At 34.8% G+C, this 21,363-nt stretch overlaps 1 protein-coding gene across 4 annotated transcripts in view; it reads right to left on the bottom strand.

Moving 5' to 3' along the window:
- Positions 1-10,569: 10,569 nt before the first annotated feature.
- ANAPC10 (anaphase promoting complex subunit 10) overlaps positions 10,570-21,363 on the bottom strand; it is a 110,648-nt gene continuing 99,854 nt past the window's right edge. For 2 of the 4 annotated variants that reach the window (XM_082728284.1, XM_082728286.1), the window contains one exon: positions 10,570-16,239. In XM_082728284.1, coding sequence (XP_082584410.1) covers positions 16,009-16,239 — 231 coding nt within the window. In that variant the 3' untranslated portion in view covers positions 10,570-16,008. The remainder of the gene's footprint in view (positions 16,240-21,363) is intronic. The other 2 variants (XM_082728283.1, XM_082728285.1) reach the window with 1 other exon arrangement.

The following is a 21,363-nucleotide window of genomic DNA, read 5'->3' as shown; positions in this document are numbered from 1 at the left end:
CCCTCCAAAATCTGGCCCAAAATTACCTTTCTAAAGTTTTCTCTTGGAGTGCCTGGGTGGTGGCTCAGTGGGCTAAAGCTTCTGTCTTCAGCTCAGGTCATGATCTCAAGGTCCTGGGATTGAGCCCCGCATCGGGCTCTCTGCTCAGCAGGGAGCCTGTTTCTCCCCCAACCCCTGCCTGCCTCTCTGTCTACTTGTGATCTCTCTCTCTGTCAAATAAATAAATAAATAAAATCTTAAAATAAATAAAGTTTTCTCTCACCTCTCTCCTGGATGTTTACTTGCATAGGTTTGAGAAGCAATATCTTCCACTGGTTCTTTCACTGCTTCTTGGCCTTTTGGCTAAGAGTAAGTGGGAAGCAGTATCCTTTTTTTACGTGGGGCTCGAACTCACAGCCCTGTGATCAACAGTCACATGCTCTTCCAACTGAGCCAGCCAGGTACCCTGAGAAGCAATATCTTCCAAATAAGCCATAGAGATTTCTTCCTTCCAGAAAGCCAAACTGAGTAAAAAAACAAAACCCAGCTATAGTCTATTTACACAAAACATATAAGAAATATAAGGATATGAAATGGTCAAAAATAAATTTTATTTGTAAATTTTTTTAAAAGATTTTATTTATTTGACAGAGAGATAGCACAAGTAAGCAGAGCAGCAGGCAGAGGGAGAAGGAGAAGCAGGCTTTCTGCTGAGCAGGGAGCCTGATGCAGGGCTCGATCCCAGGACCCTGGGATCATGACCTGAGCCAAAGGCAGATGCTTAACCGACTAAGCCACCCAGGCACCCTAATGGTCAAAAATAAAAGAACGGAAAAAGATGTAACATTCAACACTAATCAAAAGAAAACTGGTATAGCTTTATTAAATCAGAAAGTAGTATTTATGGCAAAAAATAAATTACTAAAGACAAAGAAGTACATTCATTATAAATGGTTTGATTCATCAGAAAGATACAACAATTCTAAGTGTGTATGGACTTTATAACATAGTAGCTTCAATATATATAAAGAGAAAATTGACAAAATTATAAGGAAAAGGAGACAAAGCCACAATCATGTGGAAGATTCTCATACAACTTTCTTATTAACTGACAGAATGAGAAGACAAAAAAAAAAAAATCAGTTGACTATAAAATATTAGACAATATAATTAATAAACCTGATCTAACTAACATATATGGAGCACTACAACCAAAAACTATGGAATACATACTGAGCGTGGCTCAGTCGGCTGAGCATCAAACTCCTGATTTTAGCTCAGGTCATGATCTCAGAGTCATGGGATTAAACCCCTCGTCAGCCTCCACATTCTGCAGGGAGTCTGCTTGAGATTCTCTCTCTCCCACTTGCCCTCCCCCACTAAAATAAATAAATAAATCTTTTTTAAAAGATACTTGGAAAATCCCCATATATTTGGAAAGAATTATGAAATGTACTTCTAAATAACCCAGGGGTCAAAGAGAAACACTCTAATAGATAACAGATATCACTCTAACTGGATGCTAGTGAATAATTACATATCAACACATATAAGATCAACCAGATCTGTACTTAAAGGGTAATTTACTGCTCTAAGTGCATATTTAAGAAAAACACTGGAATTCAGTAATCTAACTATGCATCTCAAAAACAGAAAAAGGCGGCAAATTAAGCCCAAAGAAAATAATAAAGAACAGAAAGTAATGAAATAGAATACATGCATTACAAAGGATAAAGCCAAAGTTGTTTCTTAGAAAATACGAAGAGAATTGACACATTTTTGCTGAGACTAATGAAAAAGAAAAAAAAAAAACATTACAAAACACCAATATCAGGAATGGTGAGAGATCTAATAATACAGATCCTACAGACACTATAACAAATCATAAAATGATAATATGAATAACTCTATGCCAATAAATCTGAATGTAGATGAAATGGATAAAGTGCTAGAAAAATACAAATCACCAAAACTCACACAAGAGGAAGTACAGAAATCTACATAATTCATCTATTTAGAATTAGAAATCAAACCTATAATTATGTCTTCACAATGAATTTTGCATCATTTAAGGAATTATTCTAAGCTCATACATTCTTCAAGAAAACAAATAAACAAAAACTTTCAATTTTATGTCGCCAAAATAATTCCAATACCAAAACATGAAAAGGATAATACAAAGAGGGATATTATAGGCTAATCTCACTCATGATGCAAAAACCATTGGTGCACATGGATGAAAAACTTCTAAACTAATTTTTACCAAACCAAGTTTAGTAATTCATAACAAAAGACAATGCCTATAGTCAAGCTGGATTTACTCCAGAAAGATGGTTATTCAACATGTAAAAATCAACCAATATAATTCAACATAAGAAGAAAAAAGAAAAAAATCATATGGTTATTTCAATAAATGCAAGAAAACTTTTAATATCCTCGGTATTCATTCATGATTATAAAACAAACAAATGATTTTGGTAAACTAGAAATAGAAAGGACTAGCATTAATTTTATTAAGGGTTTCTTGAAAAAAACCTAAAAACTAAGCAAATATCATACAAAACAGTGAAACACCTCAGACTTCTATTTCAGACATTACTGGAAGCATAATTACTATAATAAGAAATATAAATTAAAAATATAAGGAAAAGAAAAGAAATCCGCATCATTTAGAGATATTAAAAAATCCAAAAGAATCTACAGAAAAATGATTTTAACTAAGAGGGAAGTTAGAAAGTTGCTGATTATAAAATAAATTTATAAAAATCAATTTTACTTTGGGGCGCCTGGGTGACTCAGTGGTTTAAACCTCCGCCTTCGGTCATGATCCCAGGATCCTAGGATCGAGTCTGCGGCGGGCTCTCTGCTCAGCAGGGAGCCTGCTTCCTCATCTCTCTCTGCCTGCCTCTCTGCCTACTTGTGATCTCTGTCTGTCAAATAAATAAATAAAATCTTTTAAAAAATCAATTTTACTTCAATTTATCAAAAAAAACTTAAGTATCAATTAGAATAGCATCAAAAATATCAAATTCCTAGGAATAACTCTATAAAAAATATACAAGATGTTTCCCAAGAAAACTATAAAACACTACTGAAAGACATTAAAGTCTCAAACAAATGGAGTCTTCTGTAAATTAGAAGATTCAATATTGAAAAGTGTTCTCATTGTTCTATAGATTCAAAACAATCCCAATAAAAATTCTATAGTGTGTGTATGTGTAAGCTGATAAGCTGAATATAAAATGTATACAGCAATGAAAAAGGCCAAGAACAGTTGAAACAGTTAAAAAAGAACAAGTCAGAAGAATCTGACCTACTTGATGTCAAAACATTATTACAAATCAACAGTAATATAGACAGTGTTATCCTGATACAAGAACAGACAAACTGAAAAGAACAGGCAGCTCAAAAACCTGCTACACACAAATGGATACTTGAGTTAATGCAAAGGTGGCATTGCAGAGCAATGGGAAAAGATAGTCTTCAACAAATACTGAGTCATTTGGATATCTGCATAGGGAATAAAAAAATATATTTAACTCCTGTCATTTCTAAGGTGGATTGCAGATCTAATCTGCACAACAAAGCAAGTAAAGCTTTTAAAAGATAATGTAAGAGAACATCTTCACGATATTCAAGTCAGAAAAGATTTCTTAGGGGCACTTGGGTGGCTCAGTGGGTTAAAGCCTCTGCCTTCGGCTCAGGTCATGATTCCAGGGTCCTGAGATCCAGCCCCCCATCAGGCTCTCTGCTCAGCAGGGAGCCTGCTTCCCTTCCTCTCTCTCTGCCTGCCTCTCTGCCTACTTGTGATCTCTCTCTGTCAAATAAATAAATAAAATCTTAAAAAAGAAAAGAATTCTCAGCACACAAAAGACACTAAACACCATGGAAAAGATCATTGATTTACATTTACAATAAGAATTTCTATTCATTAAAAGATCCAACTTTTAAGAGAATGGAAAGGCAAACCACAGCGTGGGAGAAGGCAGTTACATCACTGGTAACTATCAAAGGGTTTATATCCAGAATGTATGAAGAACATTTATAAATCACTAAGAAAAATTAAGACAATTTTTAAAAAATGAACAAAAGAAGAGAATACTTCACAAAAGAGACTATCCAAATGTCAACAAACATGAAAAGTAGCTTGACATCATTAGTTTTAATGGACAGGAAAATCAAAACTATAACATTATACTCAGCAAAGTGACTAAAATTAAAATGACCAACAATATTCAAGTTTGGTGAGTACATGGAGTAACAGCGATTCAGATGCCCTGCTTTCAAAACATGAACGGGTACATCTACTTTGGAAACCGATTTGGCATTATCTACAAAAAGTGAGCATACATGTACCCTTTGAGAGAGATATTCAACTCCTATACATGCATCTAAAAAAAACGCATATGCAATATGAGTCAAAACACAAGCATTCGAATTCCAACACAGTATTATCATAACAGTCTGAAACTGAAAATTTCAATAACCAACAGTAGGGTGGATAAATAAATTATGGTGTATTTCTATAATAAAATACTATATATATAGCAGGAAAAATGAATAAACTATAGCTACAAGCAGTAACATGGATATACACTACAAAAATCATGCTGGGTAAAAGAAAACCAACACAAAAGATATTTTACCTTTATATATACATATATACATACTTTATATTACATTTAACATAGGTGAAACTCAGCTGTAGCATTTAACCCAGGGTAGAGACTAATCTTGGAGAGGAGGAGAAGAGTGGTAGAGAGGGGACACAGGGAGAGCTTCCAGGGTACTGAGGTGTTTTTAATCTTAGGCATGTACACAGGTGTCCACCTTGATCTAATTCACTGAGCTGTTGTTTGGTGCACTTTACTGTATATACATTATGCTTCATACACACAATTTAAAAAGAAAAAGTCTTTAAAAAAAAAAACTGACAAAAATCAGCCAAAGATTATTGTAGATAGAACTTGGGTGCTCATCTAATTCCTATGCAACCAAGTTACTTCCTTCTAGCTTACAAATAACAAAGAAAAATTTTCAAATGCAGAACATCTCCATTAAAATAATATTTCCTGGGGCACCTGGGTGGCTCAGTGGGTTGAGCCTCTTTCTTCTGCTCAGGTCATGGTCTCAGGCTCCTGGGATAGAGCCCCGCATCAAGTTCTCTTCTTGGCGGGGAGCCTGCTACCCTCTCCCCATCTGCCTGCCTCTCTGCCTACTTGGGATCTCTATCAAATAAATGAACAAAATCTTTAAAAATAATAATATTTCCTCTTATTATATTTCTAGCTACAGAGTACATGCAAAATGATTACTATTATTTAAAATAAGACACTGCTTACATTGTTTCTTCATATCACTAGTATATCTCATGCTTCAGCTGACATATTTTTAAAAAGAATTATACTGTGAATAATACTATTTCAAAGCCTTCTTTAGTTTTAAATAAGGCTTTCTTATTTTGAACCCAAAAGTAATTAGAAGACAAGCACAAATTGGACCCAAAGGAATGAAGTTGTGTTCCTACTGATGATGACTCTTTTTAAAAACACAACATGCCATATTCCAAGAACTCAAATATTTTTGTAATGGCCACTTGAGAGCCTTATTTGGAGCTGTGTATGATTTCTGACGGTCTTGCTTACAAGTGTATTATCTAAGAATTCTGTTTATTAACTAAATCTCTGGAATGGAAGAGGGAACCTGGAACAATGGATCCAAATTGGGTGGCCATTTCAATGATTCCACAAGTATCAATCTCTAAGGAATGCCCTTTGGAAAAACACAGATTTCCACCCAATTTTTTTTTTTTTTTACCCCAGGCAAACTTCTGATAACCTTCTCCATGGTTCGATTTTAGATAATATTAGATATCTTAAGAGAGATATTGAACATTTCGATTTATATGAAACTCTTTCAAAAACTAGGGTTCTTAATCTACGGTATTCTTTACAATTTATAATGGTAGTGGGTGTTGGGCTAACCATATTGCCTTTTTTCTTCTCTGAAGTTTTAATATAGTATTAAATGTAAGAATTATATAAGGGTATGGATAGAAAACTGTAAGAGTAAGATTAAACTTCAACCACATCCTACCCTAACTTTTTTCCATCTTGTAACTTAAAGATGTTACAGATTACTCAGGTTAGCACCCCACTGTACTACAGCATGAAAATAACCTCCTGACTCCTCCACAAATTTGTAATTTTCCATGCCTAAAATGCCTCCCTGTTTCATCTCTCTCTACTTAAATCTGCATGTTTTGGAATGAAGTGTAAATTTAGGAATACTCTTTCCCCACTCCTGATGATTCCCAAGTAGAAGTTCAATTCCTTTACTCTGGACCTCTCTCCAGCCTGTCACACTGGTCCCAAAGAGGTTAACAGCTTATCTGTAAATATACAAAGAACAATTGAGAATATATAGTTTTGTTCCATCCTCCTCCTTTTAGAAAGCATCCTGCCCCATTCAGTGTGCAGCCAGCCATGACATGAATCTTAGGGATTCATTATTAGAAACCCGAACTAGCTAAGACTACAAAAGACATCCACCAGCCTTCAGGAAAGAAGGTAATTATTTCAGCTTTCATCTTCACTATCTGTTTCTCAGCTTGTACAGAATCAAGGAAGGAAGCTTCTTCAGACAAACTCCTATACATGAGTGTCTATCTCTTCTATTAGAACCTTACAAGTACACTAGAAATTGGTGATACCTGGTTTACTCAATACTACTTCATACTGAGGATGTGTCAATGTCTCTGTGTATCCCTAGCCATCATCAGCTAGACCATAAGTTTCTTCTGAATAAGAAACATGTTTTCTCCTTTGTATTCTATGCAAGATTTAAAGCAGTCAATAGTACATGTTGACTGTTGGAAAAAAGATGCAAAATTTTTCTCCTGGGAACTATAAGTAATTTAATTGATCACAGCATTGTAAACATCTTTTTTGTTTGTTTGATAGGAATGAGCAATCAAGTATCCATAATAATTTAAAAATGACACTGTGGATTATTCTAAGTAAATCTTTATAAAATGTGTGCTTTCCGGCGTTAGTATATATCCCAAGCCAATTGGCACAGTATTACTAACTTGATCAGTTGTCATTAGAGATAGTCTAGAACAGGAACTTCTACTCAGCGGATCAAAACAGAGAAAGCTGGGGCACCTGGGTGGCTCAGTGGGTTAAGCCGCTGCCTTCGGCTCAGGTCATGATCTCAGGGTCCTGGGATCGAGTCCCGCATCGGGCTCTCTGTTCAGCAGGGAGCCTGCCTCCTCCTCTCTCTCTGCCTGCCTCTCTGCCTGCTTGTGATCTCTCTCTGTCAAATAAATAAATAAAATCTTTAAAAAACAAAACAAACAAACAAAAAAAAAACAGAGAAAGCTTACTCATAGTGGCCTGAGAGAACAACATTGAAAAGAGACAAGTTTGGAGCTAGCAAAATAGTGCTTATCATAAAATTCTGAGGGGGCAAGACAGGACACCAACAAGCAGCAGCAGCTATCAGCAGCTAAGGGATTCAAACCTAGGTCAGGAGTAATAAAGGATCTAGTAGACTGGCTTAGAACTAGTTAAACATGGTAAATGCACTGGAGCTTCTCTTCTAGCTTGATACTCACTTCCTGCTTCTGGAAATGTGTGTCTTAAAAGAATTTACAGGGCTGTTCATCTACTCCAGCTTGCAACACTGGAAAGTTCTATCGAGTATGTTTTCTTTTTTTGCTAAGGTTGAAAAATGCAAGAAATAAGAGTCTTGGTACCTTGCATGGGCTCAAAAGGGCAATGTAGTTAATAACTAAAAAGGTTGTCTTAACCCCCACCCACTATAACAGAATTTACAGAATTTAGAGAGTCGTGCTGCTTTGTGTGGGAAAATTCTACATAAATGCTATCATGGCAAGGTATAAGTATATGGTAGATAATAAAAAGCAGATGCTAAAAAGGGGTTCTCAGGGTACCACACAGGCAGTGTTGCAGAACTAGTGGTTATCTTCCAAAGTCCAGCAGACATCTCGAGGAAAGAGAAAAAAACAGCCATTTCTTCCCCACAGATTTCTCTGATCAAAGGACATGAACCAAAAACAAAATAACAAAACCAGCTACTCTTGTTGAATACCACTATTTGCCACACCCTGAGCTAAGTGCTTCCATTCAATATCTCACTTAATCCTCTGAGGTGAGTGCTGCTATGATTTCCAGTTTGCAGTTGAGGATGCTGAGTCTTAGAAAGCCTGTGTGTGGCAGATACTGCTTACTGCCTACCTCATATCTATTCTCCCCTATTCCTCAAAGAAAGAATACTGTTCGTAGTCTAGGGTTTTTTTTTTAGGGAGATGATGTGTTTTGCCCTAGAAAATAGCTGTTTGCCTAAGGCAACAATGACAATCACACTCCCTGCCTTCCCAGACAAGCTTGCCTCTAAGTTAGAGATAGCCCTGTGCCCCAGTTCTGACCAACAAGACATAAGAAACATGCAGGAGATTCCTGGGGATAATGGAAGAGAGATACGGCCAGTACCACTCTTGTCCCTTCTCTCTCAAGTTCCACTGTGAGAGTTAAGATGACAGCAACTGTTTTTTGACCATGAAAATGACCTAAGAATTCTCAGAAAGCCAGTGTTATTAAGCTGTTGCGCTAATGAAACAAACATCGATCTCCAGACTTTTTAATATACAAAAAATATAAAAACTGATTTAAATCACTGTAGCAGGGATTTGTTATTCATAATTAAACGTAGCCCTGGCATAGTGATTTTTTTTTTATAGTATGAAAACCACGTCAATACAAGATCTTAGAAAAACAATGTGTATTTACTTCATGCCTACTATATGTTGAGAATTGTAATAATGCAAATCATTGCATTTATTGTCTGAGTCTGTCTTCAAGAGTTAGCAACATACACAATATGACATTCATATGTTAATATAGTACATATGCAAAAGTGCTAAGAGGATTTAGAACAAAAGAATTACCAAAATACACAGGATTAAAATCAGATAAGTAAAGGCATTCAAGAGAGTGACTTTTGAGCCCATTTGTTTAGGAAAGTGGTATCAATTGTTAGAACAGTGACATTAAAGGCCATTAGACATTACCTATAAAATAGTAAAAACAAGAATAAGGGAGTTGTGTGCATAAAACTGACAAGCATATTTGCTAGGCTAGAGCACAAAGTCTGAGAATATGAAAAGGTTATAAAAGAGGAATGGAAGATGTATGGCCTTGAAGGGATGCCAGAGGTCTTTGGGTTTATTTACATAGGTAAATTTATATAGGTAATGTGGAATTAGTATGGGTTTTATAGAAAGCCATATGATGGAATACTGTTTGGATTATTTTATCTTAGCATAAACTAAAGACCAATGGTCCAGCAATTGGCCTAGAGTGATATAAATGGAGCGAAACTAAAAGTGATAATTAATATGGAGAAAGAATCTGCAGAATTTGTATTACTGAGTATGGGAAATATGGGAAGATGAAGGAGAAGGATCAAAAGTATACCCGAATGCCAGTCTAATAATTGAAAATTTCAAGGGGAAAAAATGGGTTTGTTACTAAACAGCCCTAATGACATAGAAAAAAATAAAACTTCCAAAGAACAGGTTACCTGCACCTCCTAGTAGTTACTGAATGCTACCTAAATAAGCACACTTTAAAAGTAGCAAAATTCCTTTTGTCTTTAGTAAACACCTGAGTGTGTTATAACTTAAGAGCTGGATGGCTTCCTACCATACTCTTTTCACCTAGGCTACCCTTGGTTCATTTTGTAGCTATATCTATTTAACATGTGATTCTTACAAATTTTAACAGTTGAAAAACAAACAGCTGGCTGAACTCTCTGCTTCAGTCTTTTGGAAACTTTGCTTCTTGGTAAATGATCAGTATTTTGATACTGCTGTAGTAATAACAGGAAATGATCTGTTAAAATCTGGATCTCCAGCTATAGATGAATGCCAGGGTAAAGAGGAGAGGTAGTCTCAGAATAAAGTCTATAAAAACAGTTTGGGAAATTATTTCTAGGACCACAGGGAGAGAGTCATAATCTACTCTCAACATCAGAAAAACAAATGCAAAGTGGAAGAATATTTTACGATGATCACTGAACTGCATCAGTGGAAAGCTAATGGCCACAAACACAGTAATTACAACAACTGAGATAGAGCTTCAATAATACATGAGGTGAAATACCATTTCCTAAAATAAAAATTCACCCAGAAAAAGGTTTCATAAGTAGAACACTTTTAAATTGGTCCAACTGTAATTTCGCCTTTATGTGCAAAATAGTAAACTGGTTCCAGTCATCAGAAAGGACAAAAGAAGACAAATGATGGTAATGGAATCAGCAACAGAAGAAAAAGAGTGTACTTTCACCTAGGGAGTCACAGTAGAAGTAGGAAAAGCCAAAACAATCTGGGCAAAAGAAGATAATCTTGGTTTAAAAGATGCTCAAGGCAAAAATGTCTGCACATAACTACTAATACAAAGTATTATTTCCCTAACACTTTAATATAACACATTTTACAAAATTTATCATTTTTAAAAGGTAATTGACAAAATAAACTAGTAACCAAGAATTCAATTAAATATAATATATAATAAGCCAGATTTTATTAAGAATTTTAGAGCAATAACAAGTTTCTAGAACACTAGAAGTTTACACTCATAAAAATTTATACTGTGGTGTATTAATCTAGTGTATTACATTAATTAATTACTAAGTTAGTAGTCATAATGGCTAAAAGAACAGAAGGCACGGTAACTAAAATTACTTTTCAAGATTGTCAGTGTTTTAATTGTTGCAAACTTTCAAACAAGAGTAAATGTACAAAACATCACTTAATTCTGAACACACAAATCATCTGTTTCAAATTAATTGTTACTCATAAAAACAATGTTAGTCTGGATGCAAGAACAGGCTTGAGAAGTAAATAACTAGATATTACAAATAGTCTTTCTTTAAAAAAAAACTCCACTTTCTCCACAATGACTTCTTTAGCTTCACCTCTGTCTTCTTGAACAGAAAGTCAACTTTCGCTTCCTCTACATACTTACCCATCAATTAGAGATTTTACCACTCTAATTTCTGATTTGGCTCATGAGAGATCTATTATTTCCCCCTAACAGATGATATAAGCAACTGGAAAACAAGGTCTGCATCAGATTTATTTTGATCTCCTTATTAAATCTAATTTAATGCCCAATATCTACTAGTCTTTTTTAGAGTTCTGTATTTATTAGTGTTCAATGAACTGCTGTATTTTATTATTTTTTAATTTTTAAAATTAATTTTTTTAATGTGAGTGTAGCTCGCACACAATGTTACATTTAGTTTCAGCTGTACATCTTAGTGATTTGGAAGCACTGTATTTTAAAATTCCAGTTTCATACAATTTCTTATGACAATATTTCCCCAGCTACTAAACTGATACTGAAAGTATCTTATATTTAGATTACATGTGAAATTTAAAAATTAAATCTTATAATTGCACAATTTGTCCAATACTCAAAAACATATACTGATTATGAATGAGTGAATTAATATGCTGTCACTATTTCATTAACTATAAAAATGGCTCTTCAATCTTAGTTTTTTATTTTCAGATCCTTTCAATAAGACAGAACTATTTCAAATCTAGCACCTCTGAATGATTACTATGTGAAACAGGCAGAATATGCTATTTTTAAATCAGCTTTATTGAGGTATAAATGACATGCAATAAACTGCACATATTTAAAGTGTATAATTTGATAAATTTTGGCACATGTATACACCTGTGAAACCAGTACTACAATCAGATTAATGAACATTTCTATCATTCCCCTAAATAGTCCCTGACTCCTTACTTCTCTCTACTCCCATCCACACAACCATGGATCTGCTGTCATTTGATTTGTTTGTATTTTCTAGAAAAAAAAAAAAAAAAGAATCAAATAGTATGTACTCTCTTTTGTATGGCTTCTTTCTCTCCCCATAATTTTTATGAAAATTTATCCATGTTGTTGCATGTACTAACTGTTCATTTTTATTGCTGAGTACAGTATTCTATTATATGGATATATGACTATTTGTTCATATATGCTTCTACTGATCAATATTTGGGTTGTTTCCAGTTTTCAGGTAATATAAAAAAAAGCTATGTATATATTCTTTGTATAGACATATGCTTTCTTTTCTGTTGGGTAAATATCAAAAAGTAAAATGACTGGATCATATAATAGGTATATGTTTAACTTGTTAAGAAATCACTGAACTGGGACGCCTGGGTGGCTCAGTTGGTTAAGCGGCTACCTTCAGCTCAGGTCATGATCCCAGTGTCCTGGGATCGAGTCCCACATCGGACTCATTGTTTGGCAGGGAGCCTGCTTCCCCCTCTCTCTGCCTGCCTCTCTGCCTACATGTGATCTCTCTCTCTGTCAAATAAATAAAATTAAAAAAAAAAAGAGGCTCTTAAGAAACTATTAGTAGGAGATAACAGAGTGGATCATGTAATGATAATTAGTCAACTTCCTTGTTTCTTTTAAGCAAAAATTTAAAAAGCATTTAGCAAGTAGTAACATTATTACTAATCAAGCCTTCTGTACTACTTATTAGATTTGTGACACTAAGACCTTATGTTTACATTAATGTTTTCCTTATCAGACTAAAGCAAAACATTTAGTACAGTACCTAGTGAATACTGCTATTATTTTCTTAATTCTCTCCTTTTCTCTTTTGTTGTTGTTGTTTTTAAGTAGGTTCCACACCCAGCATGAAGCCCTGAGATCAAGACCTGAGCTGAGATCAAGAGTTAGCTTAACTGAATGAGCCACCCAGGTTCCCCTTCCTCCTTTTCTTCTAATTTCTATCCATGTGTTTTCCTCTCTCCCACCATTTCCAGCATCCCACATCTATGTTTGGATTAATTTGCTGATTTCAAATGAAGTCTTGGTTACAGACTTTTTGGTGGCCCTACGGATCACTTACCATGCATACTTCAAAGAAACAAAATGAAAATAACAATAAAACTCTTTGTGGAACTCATAGAAAGAACATTCTACTGAGTGAAAAAGTGAAAACCTTTTTTAGATTATCCATGTAAATTAGTACTTCTTGCCAGAATAAAGCATACAAATAATTATTTTCTAAACTTTACTGTTTAATGGATTAAAGACCTAAATGTGAGACCTGAAACCATAAAATTCCTAAAAGAAAACATAGGCAGTAATCTTTGGGATCAACGTAGGACACTGGCCTTAGCAATATATTTATGGATTTTTCTCCTCAGGCAAGGAAAACAAAAGCAAAAATAAAATATTAGGACTACATCAAAATAAAAAGCTTTTATACAGAAAAGGAAACCAGCAATAAAGCAAATAGGCAATCTATGGAATGAAAGAAGATATTTGCACATGATATATCCAATAAGGAGCTAATATCCAAAATATATAAAGAACTTATATAACCAATGCCAAAAAACACACAATACAATTAAAAAATGGGCAAAGGGGCACTTGGGTGGCTCAGTCGGTTAAGCATCCACCTTGCCTCAGGTCATGATCCCAGAGCCCTGGGATCGAGGCACACGTTGGGCTCCTGTTCAGCAGGGAGTCTGTGTCTCCCTCTACCCCTTCCCTCTGCCTGTGCTCTTACTCTCTCTCATGCTCTAAGTGAATAAAATCTTTAAAAGAAAAAAAAAGGAGGAAGGAAAAAATGAAACAAGATGGAATCAGGAAGCAGACAAACCAAAAAAGACTCTTAATCTCACAAAACAAACTGAGGGCTGCTGGGGGTGGGGTTAGGGATAGGGTAGCTGAGTGATGGACATTGGGGAGGGTACGTGCTATGGTGAGTGCTGTGAAATGTGTAAGCCTGATGAATCACAGACCTGTACCCTTGGGGCGAATAATGTTAATTAAAAAATTTTTTTTTAAATAATTTTTAAAAAGGGACCTGACTAGACATGTTTCCAAAGAAGACATACAGATAACCAACAGAATAGATGCTAGACATCATTAATCACCCAGGAAATGCAAATCAAAACCACAATGAGATATCACTTCATTTCTGTCAGAATGGCTATTATCAAAAAGACAAGAAGTAACTAGTGTTGACAAGAATGTGGAGAAAAGGGAACCCTTATGCATTGTTGGTAGGAATGTAAATTGATACAACCACTGTAGAAAACAATATCAAGAATCCTCAAAAAATTAAAAATGGAACTAACATGGGGTACCTGGGTGGCTCAGTCTGTTAAGCATCTGCCTTCTGCTCAGATCATAATCTCGGGGTCCTGGGATTGGGCCCCATATCAGGCTTCTTACTCAGTGGGAGTCTGTTTCTCCCTGTCCTTCTGTCCCTACCCCACACTCATGCTCTCTCTCTCACTCTCTATATCAAATAAATAGATAAAATATTTACAAAAAAAAAAAAAAAAAAAGAAGAAGAAGAACTACCATATGATCCAGCAATTTCACTACTGGGTATTTACTCAAAGAAAAGAAAAATATTAAATTCAAAAAGATATATACATCCCTATGTTTTAAAGCAGACTTAATAACAATAGCCAAGATATGGAAGCATTCCAAGTGTGCATCAGCAGATGAATAAAGAAGATGTGCTATATAAATACACAGGAATGTTACTCAGCCATAAAAAAGAATGAGATCTTGCCATTCACAATATGTAGGGACCTAGAGAGTATTATGCTAAGTGAAGTAAGTCAAACAGAGAAAGACAAAGACCATCTGATTTCCACTTACAGGTGTAGTCTACAAAACAAAACAAAACTCTTAAATTCAAAGAACAAACTGGTGGTTGCCAGAGGGGAGGGGATTAGGGGGATGGGTGAAATAGGTAAAAGGGATTAAGAGATCCAGACTTTCAGATATAAAATAAGTCCTGGAGATAAAAAGTTCAGCATAGAAAATACAGTCAATAACATTGCAATAACTTTGTATGGTGAGCACTGAGCAACATATAGAATTGTTAAATCACTTTGTTACATACCTGAAACAAATATAACATTGTATGTTAACTATACTTCAATTAAAAGAAGAAGAATGAAAACTTTACGATTAAGACTTCAGTCTGAAGACTTCAGGCTTCAGCAATACAAAAACTACCAAGGTATCTTTCCCAAATAAGAACTAATCTGGACAAGTTCTGTGGCTAAATAACCATCCTCCTAAAAATTAATAGATACAAGGGGGAAAAAACCATAGAGAATCAAATCTACTCATTTTAAACCATGGAAAGAAAACACATTTAAGCCCCTTTAAAATATTTTTGTATACAAAGAACAATCTCATACATTTTAAAAATTTTTATGAGACACATTATCCCTCAAGGAATGCTTTAGTGTCAGACACAAATTTGAATTGAACTGTTCTATAAGCAGCACTAGAACTGGGATAAATAGCAGATGATACTGGCAATCTCTGACCCAGTATCAGGATACAGAGAACCCTGGGATTAAAAGTATTTCATGGAAGTAATTACAACACAATTAACTATGTTCTCCAAATCAGAATGGTTCTCATAAGACACCTAATGCTAAGCCTATTTTGACATTGTTTTTTAAAAGGCCCAGTATTAAAAGAATAAGCTTCCTCTAGAAAGAAAAAAAAAAGAAGAAGAAGAAGAAGAAGAATTTTGGCCTATTAAAGATAGTATTTATTGATAAAACATAGTATTGTTTCCAAACATGAAATAAACCATTACTCTAATGGACATTCACAATAATCACTTAGTTGGTAAGTTATGTTACCTCTTAAAATTTTCAGTTCAATTGTTTTTCTTTTGATATAATGAAAAATTTAATGATTGGCTTTAAATCCTTTTTTAATAATGTAAAATATGTGAGCTTCATTATATGTTAAAGAAAATAAAAATCATATGACCCAAAATCCATTTATTAAAGTTATAATAAAATACTCTTCAATGCATACAAAATTGCAAAATAACTGATGTTTTCAATAAAGATTCCAGATATAATATTTACTGACGAGATAAAACAAAGATATTTTTAATGACTTTTGTTCTGTATTAAGGTCACCTTATTGAACGATACATCATGAAATCGATAGTTGTACATCTAGGAAATTTACCAATGGAGCTCTCTTCCACTGGTGTGTATATTTTAATTTGTCTCATGTGGGTGTCTCTTCCATTTTGATGATTGGCTAGAACTGCAATCTGTATCATGAACGTGCGAGTTGGCTTCTTATGATTATCAGTTAAGGGTACATGAATCCAGCCACTTGGTTCCACCAATTCAAGTTGCTGCCAAGAAAACAGAAGTCAGATTATGTTTTCACCCAATTAAGGATACTATAATAAATGCATTCTAAAGTTGACTTATAATTAACCATTTGCTCATTGAGAGAATGACAATATGATAAAAACCCATTACCACTTATTTGGCACTTTTATATCATGGTCCATTTTTACATTTGCTAATAAGCACTCTGCATATACCACATTAGGAGACAAAATAAAAATAGATGTATGCAGTCTTAGTGTTTATAGAAACTTGTATAACATACAAGTTTCAAATCAGACACGTATACATGTATACAGCCAATGGAAGACCATGTTGATGTAAGTAGGAAAAGAATCTAACATTATGCTTCAGGTATACTTTATTTCAAGGACCATACCTGAACACATTTAATAATAAATTAGATTCTATAAAAACTATAAGAATATTAACAAAAAACACAACCATTAAAAAAAAAATCAAAGCTTTGCTTCTTGAACAACAGTAAGTGATTTATCTAGTCTGCATGATACTCTAAATCTAAAACCTAGATTTTTAATAAGAAATGCCAGATAAATTTTTTTAATTCTTAATTTTATTTTAATCAAACAATCCTTTAACAAGGGGAAAAAAATCAAAAGTCAAAAGGTAAACCTAAGTTTCTAAAAGTTCTTCTAAAGTTATGAAATAGTTTTTAAAAGATAAATATTGATTTCTAAATAACCTTAATTGTTGAACACATATAAACTATACACATCACCAAACATCTAGGTTTACCTATCAATACAGCCAAATAGCAGCATCAAATCTAAATCTGGATTCCACGCATTATTCTACAAAACAATTAAGTGAACACCACTGTGTCTTCCTCTTTTCCTTCCCTTTCTCCCTCTTCTTTTTCTTTCTTTCATTCTTCTTCATTTTTCTCTTCTTCCCCCCACCACCTCCTTCCCTCCTTCTTTCTTCATTCTTACATTCTCTTTTTTATAGAGAAGGGTGGGTTGACAAAAGTAGAGATGTGGACAATATAAAGAGAAAAGGAATCCTAAAAAGGGTAATTATTTTTAAGACTGAATGATATCTCCTTTTAACTACAGAATGTAAGAATGAATAAATCTTTACTCCTTGTGGTATTTTTAGTCAGTGGTTTTTGTTGTTGTTATTAAATTTGCATTAGCACTAACTTAAAGTGGACCAGATATATCTGGTTTCCATCACTAGCCTTTTACTCAACTAGGTAACAAATAGTTATTGAGTACTTAAAATGTTCAAGGTATTTTTCTAAGTATATTTAAGCATACAAAACATGAATAAGGCCTTCTTCCTAACCTTAAAACATGCTCAGAGGTAGACAAACAACCTTCATTTGTTTCAGTCAGTTTGCTCAAGTATAAAATAATTGCAAAAGTTATCATCCAAGTGTCCCTTCCATCCAAGTTATCATCCAAGCTGTCCCAAATGCCAGCTCTGGCATTTAATGATTCTAAATAAAAGAAAGATATGATAAGCAGAATAATGGAACCTCAAAGATGTCCCTGTCCTTCCCCCAAAACCTGCAGTTACCTTAACTTCCATGGCAAACAGGGCTTTGCAGATGTAATTAAGTTAAGGATCCTTAGATAAGATTATCCTGGACTTCCTAGGTGGGCCTAATGTAATCACAAGGCCCCTTATAAAAGGAAGGCAGGAGAGACAAGAGGAGATGTGATGGTGGAAGCACAGGCTGGAGTGATGTGACCATAAGTCAAGAAAAGTAGGCAGCCTCTAGAAATTGGATACGGCAAGGAAGAGTTTCCCTCAAAAAATCCCCGTGAAAGAAGCCAGCTGGCTGACACTTTGATTTTAATTTGTAAGACCCATTTTTGGATTTAATGTCCTCTAGAACTGTAATGTAACAAATCTGTGTTGTTTTAAGCTACTACCTGTGTGGTAATTTGTTACAGCAGATAAAGTAAACTATTATAATAGATATTTGTAGTTCAGAGAACTACAGGAGTTCAGAGAAGGAAGAAAGATCTTCTGGGTGAAAGAAGAAAACTATTCTCAAGGTAAATGTACTATAATGAATTTCAACAATGAACAAAAAGTAAAACTAAGATTCTAAATTCAACTCCTTAATAACAAAATGCTTTTGACAAACCATTATTTCTGGTACACTCAATGTTATTTTCCTAGCATATCTTCAGTGCTCACTGTACTGAAAGTTATACCAAGATTTTGCAGCAGGAGGGAGCTGTCTGGCTGATGCTGGTGTCCCTGAAGGAAGTGCCCCAAGGGGCTGGTATACAGAACTCTTGAGGAATGGGAGCCAAGTGGCTTATGGTGCTGACTTTTCTGACATAGGCTTCACTAAGTTGGTACTGAGTGTTAGAAAAACTGCAAAATGGACTTAGGTGTAGCTATGGGAAAGAAGTGCTGCTGTGAAGAAACACTGCTGAGATAATGGAAAGCAAACAGGACAAAGACAAGGAAGTAAGTCTCTTTTTCCTCTTCTTGCCATGCAGTCTCTCTCTAGCCCACCTTTTTACCAGAGCTTAACAGATATGCAAGGGCTCTACACACATCAAATCTTTACTGAGCAACTGTTATGTGCCAAACAATGTTCTAGGGACTGAAAACAAAGAAACAAAAAATACAGTGGCAAATAAGACAGAACAACACCTGAAAAAAATAGGATTTAAACATGACTGTAAGACTTCAAGAAAGAAACTATAATAAAAATACTGGTAGTGAGGAAGAAACAACAACAAAAATAGTCAAAAAGAATAAATCAACATGTTTATAAAATAAAATGTAAATGTCAATAATAATTTCTCAAAAAGAATGCTAATGATAGTAATAGCAGCAAGCTCTTACCTAGCACTATTATGTGCCAGGTAATGTTCTAAGTCCAATAAGTATATTAATTACTTAATCCTAGCAATGAGGAGGGTAATGTGATTATCCTGATGTCACAAATGAAACAATCGAGACTCAGAAAGATTAAGTAATTTCCGTGAAGTCACACAGCTGGTAAGTGGCAGAGCTGAGATTCAAACAGGTAGCGTGATCCCAGGGACTGTGCTTTTAAAAACATACTGTGTTTTATATTATATAAAGATAATAACTTAGGAGTAATAATTTTATCTGAAATCCCATCTTATACAAAAAAAACATGAATTAAATAAAATATGCGTAGGAGAGAATTCCCCACTAACCATACAATTTCCTTTATATCCTACACATAAATAAACAGACGCATAGGACATGAAGGGAATTATAAAAAGAACAATAACAGAATTAAAAACAGAATTTCAATTTCAAAATCTTTAGAGAGGAAAAAGGTAAATAGTATTATATATACTAAAACAAAGTTTTTAAAAAGGACATGGCAGGATGGTATACAGAAAATATAAAATAAGTTCATAAAAGATGTATACATGCATCAAACACTGCCTTTAAAAAAACTCAGGTTCTTGGGGCACCTGGGTGGCTCAGTGGGTTAAAGCCTCTGCCTTCGGCTCAGGTCATGATCCCAGGGTCCTGGGATTGAGCCCCGCATTGGGCTCTTTGCTCAGCAGGGAGCCTGCTTCCTCCTCTCTCTCTGCCTGCTTGTGATGTCAGTCTGTCAAATACATAAATAAACTCTTAAAACAAACAAACAGCCAGGTTCTCAGGGCACCTGGCTGGCGCAGTTGGTGTAGCATGAAACTCCTGATCTCAGGAATGTGAGTTTGAGCTGCATGTTTGGTATGGAGACTACTTAACAATAACCTCTTTTTAAAAAAAAGGGGTTCTCTTGAAGATATTATTACCAGTGAAATGTACCAGTCACAAAGAAACAAATACTGCATGATTCCTCTCGCAAAAGGGACCTAGCTAGTGTAGTCTAACTCAGAGACTGAGAGTAGAATGACAGTTGCCAGGGGCTGCAGAGAGAAGGGAATGGAGTGTTAGTGTTTAACGGGTATGGAGTTTCAGTTTGGGAAGATAAAAAAAAAAACTTGTGGAGGTGGATGATGGTGGTGATGGTTGCACAACAATGTACTTAATGCTACAAAACTGTACTTATGAATGATTAAAATAGTAATCTTTTTTTTAATTTTACCACACAAAAACTCCAGCTCAAAAAAAAAACCCCAAATCATGTAGTGATATCAAAAGCCTAAAACACTCCTGATGGGAGTGTAAAATGGTGCCACCACTTTGGAAAATCATTTCACAGCTCCTCAAGTGATTAAACATAGTTACCATATGACCCAGCCACTCTACCCTCGGATATATACCCCAAAGAAATGGAAACATATGTTCACCCAAAAGTATGTACACAAATGTTTACAATAGCATGATTCACAATAGTCAAAAGATGTAAACAACCTAAAAGGCCTGAAGTTGCTGAATGGATAAACAAAACAGGATATACCCATACAATGGAATATAATTTGGCAATAGAAAGAAGTGAAGCACTGATATATGCATAACACAGATGAACCATGAAAATAAGTGAAATAAACTGGTCACAAAGGACTACATTGTATGATTCCATTTATATGAATGCCCAAAGTAAGTACATCCATACAGACAGAAAGTAGATTGACAACTGCTTAGGGGCTAAGTAGTGGCGGGGGGAGTGTTGGAAGTGACTACTTACCGCCTTTGGGGTAATAAAAATGTTCTAAAACTGGTGAGGGTTGTACATCTCCATAAACGCACTAAAAACCAATGGTTATACATCTTAAATTGATTAGCTGTACAGTATGTAAATTATATATCAAAAAGATATACATATCATCTATAATAGGCAAATCTGTGTTTTAACACAGTGATTAAGAAATATTCTAAATACAAGCAAATGGTAAAAATATACTTGACAGATGAAATCAAAGAAAAAACAGAGGGGGGCGCCTGGTGGCTCAGTCAGTTAAGTGTCTGACTCTTGATCTCAGCTCAGGTCTTGATCTCAAGGTCTTGAATTCAAGACCCATGTTGGGCTCCACATATTTTAAACAAAACAAAACAAAACCCAAAAGTAAAGCTATAAATATTAAATCAATTCTTAGGTTTTTCTGGGGAAAAACATGAGGATAGGAAAAGTTAGAATCTGAAAGAGAAAAATGGGGCAGGAGTACAGCTGATAATTCTAGATAGTGAAATCTAGTATAAAGTGT

This window comes from Mustela nivalis (genome assembly GCF_964662115.1).
Source record: "Mustela nivalis genome assembly, chromosome: 4".
NCBI classification, from domain to species: Eukaryota; Metazoa; Chordata; class Mammalia; order Carnivora; family Mustelidae; genus Mustela; species Mustela nivalis.
The sequence above is the reverse complement of the archived record's forward strand: the minus strand, read 5'-3'. Positions and strand labels throughout refer to the sequence as shown.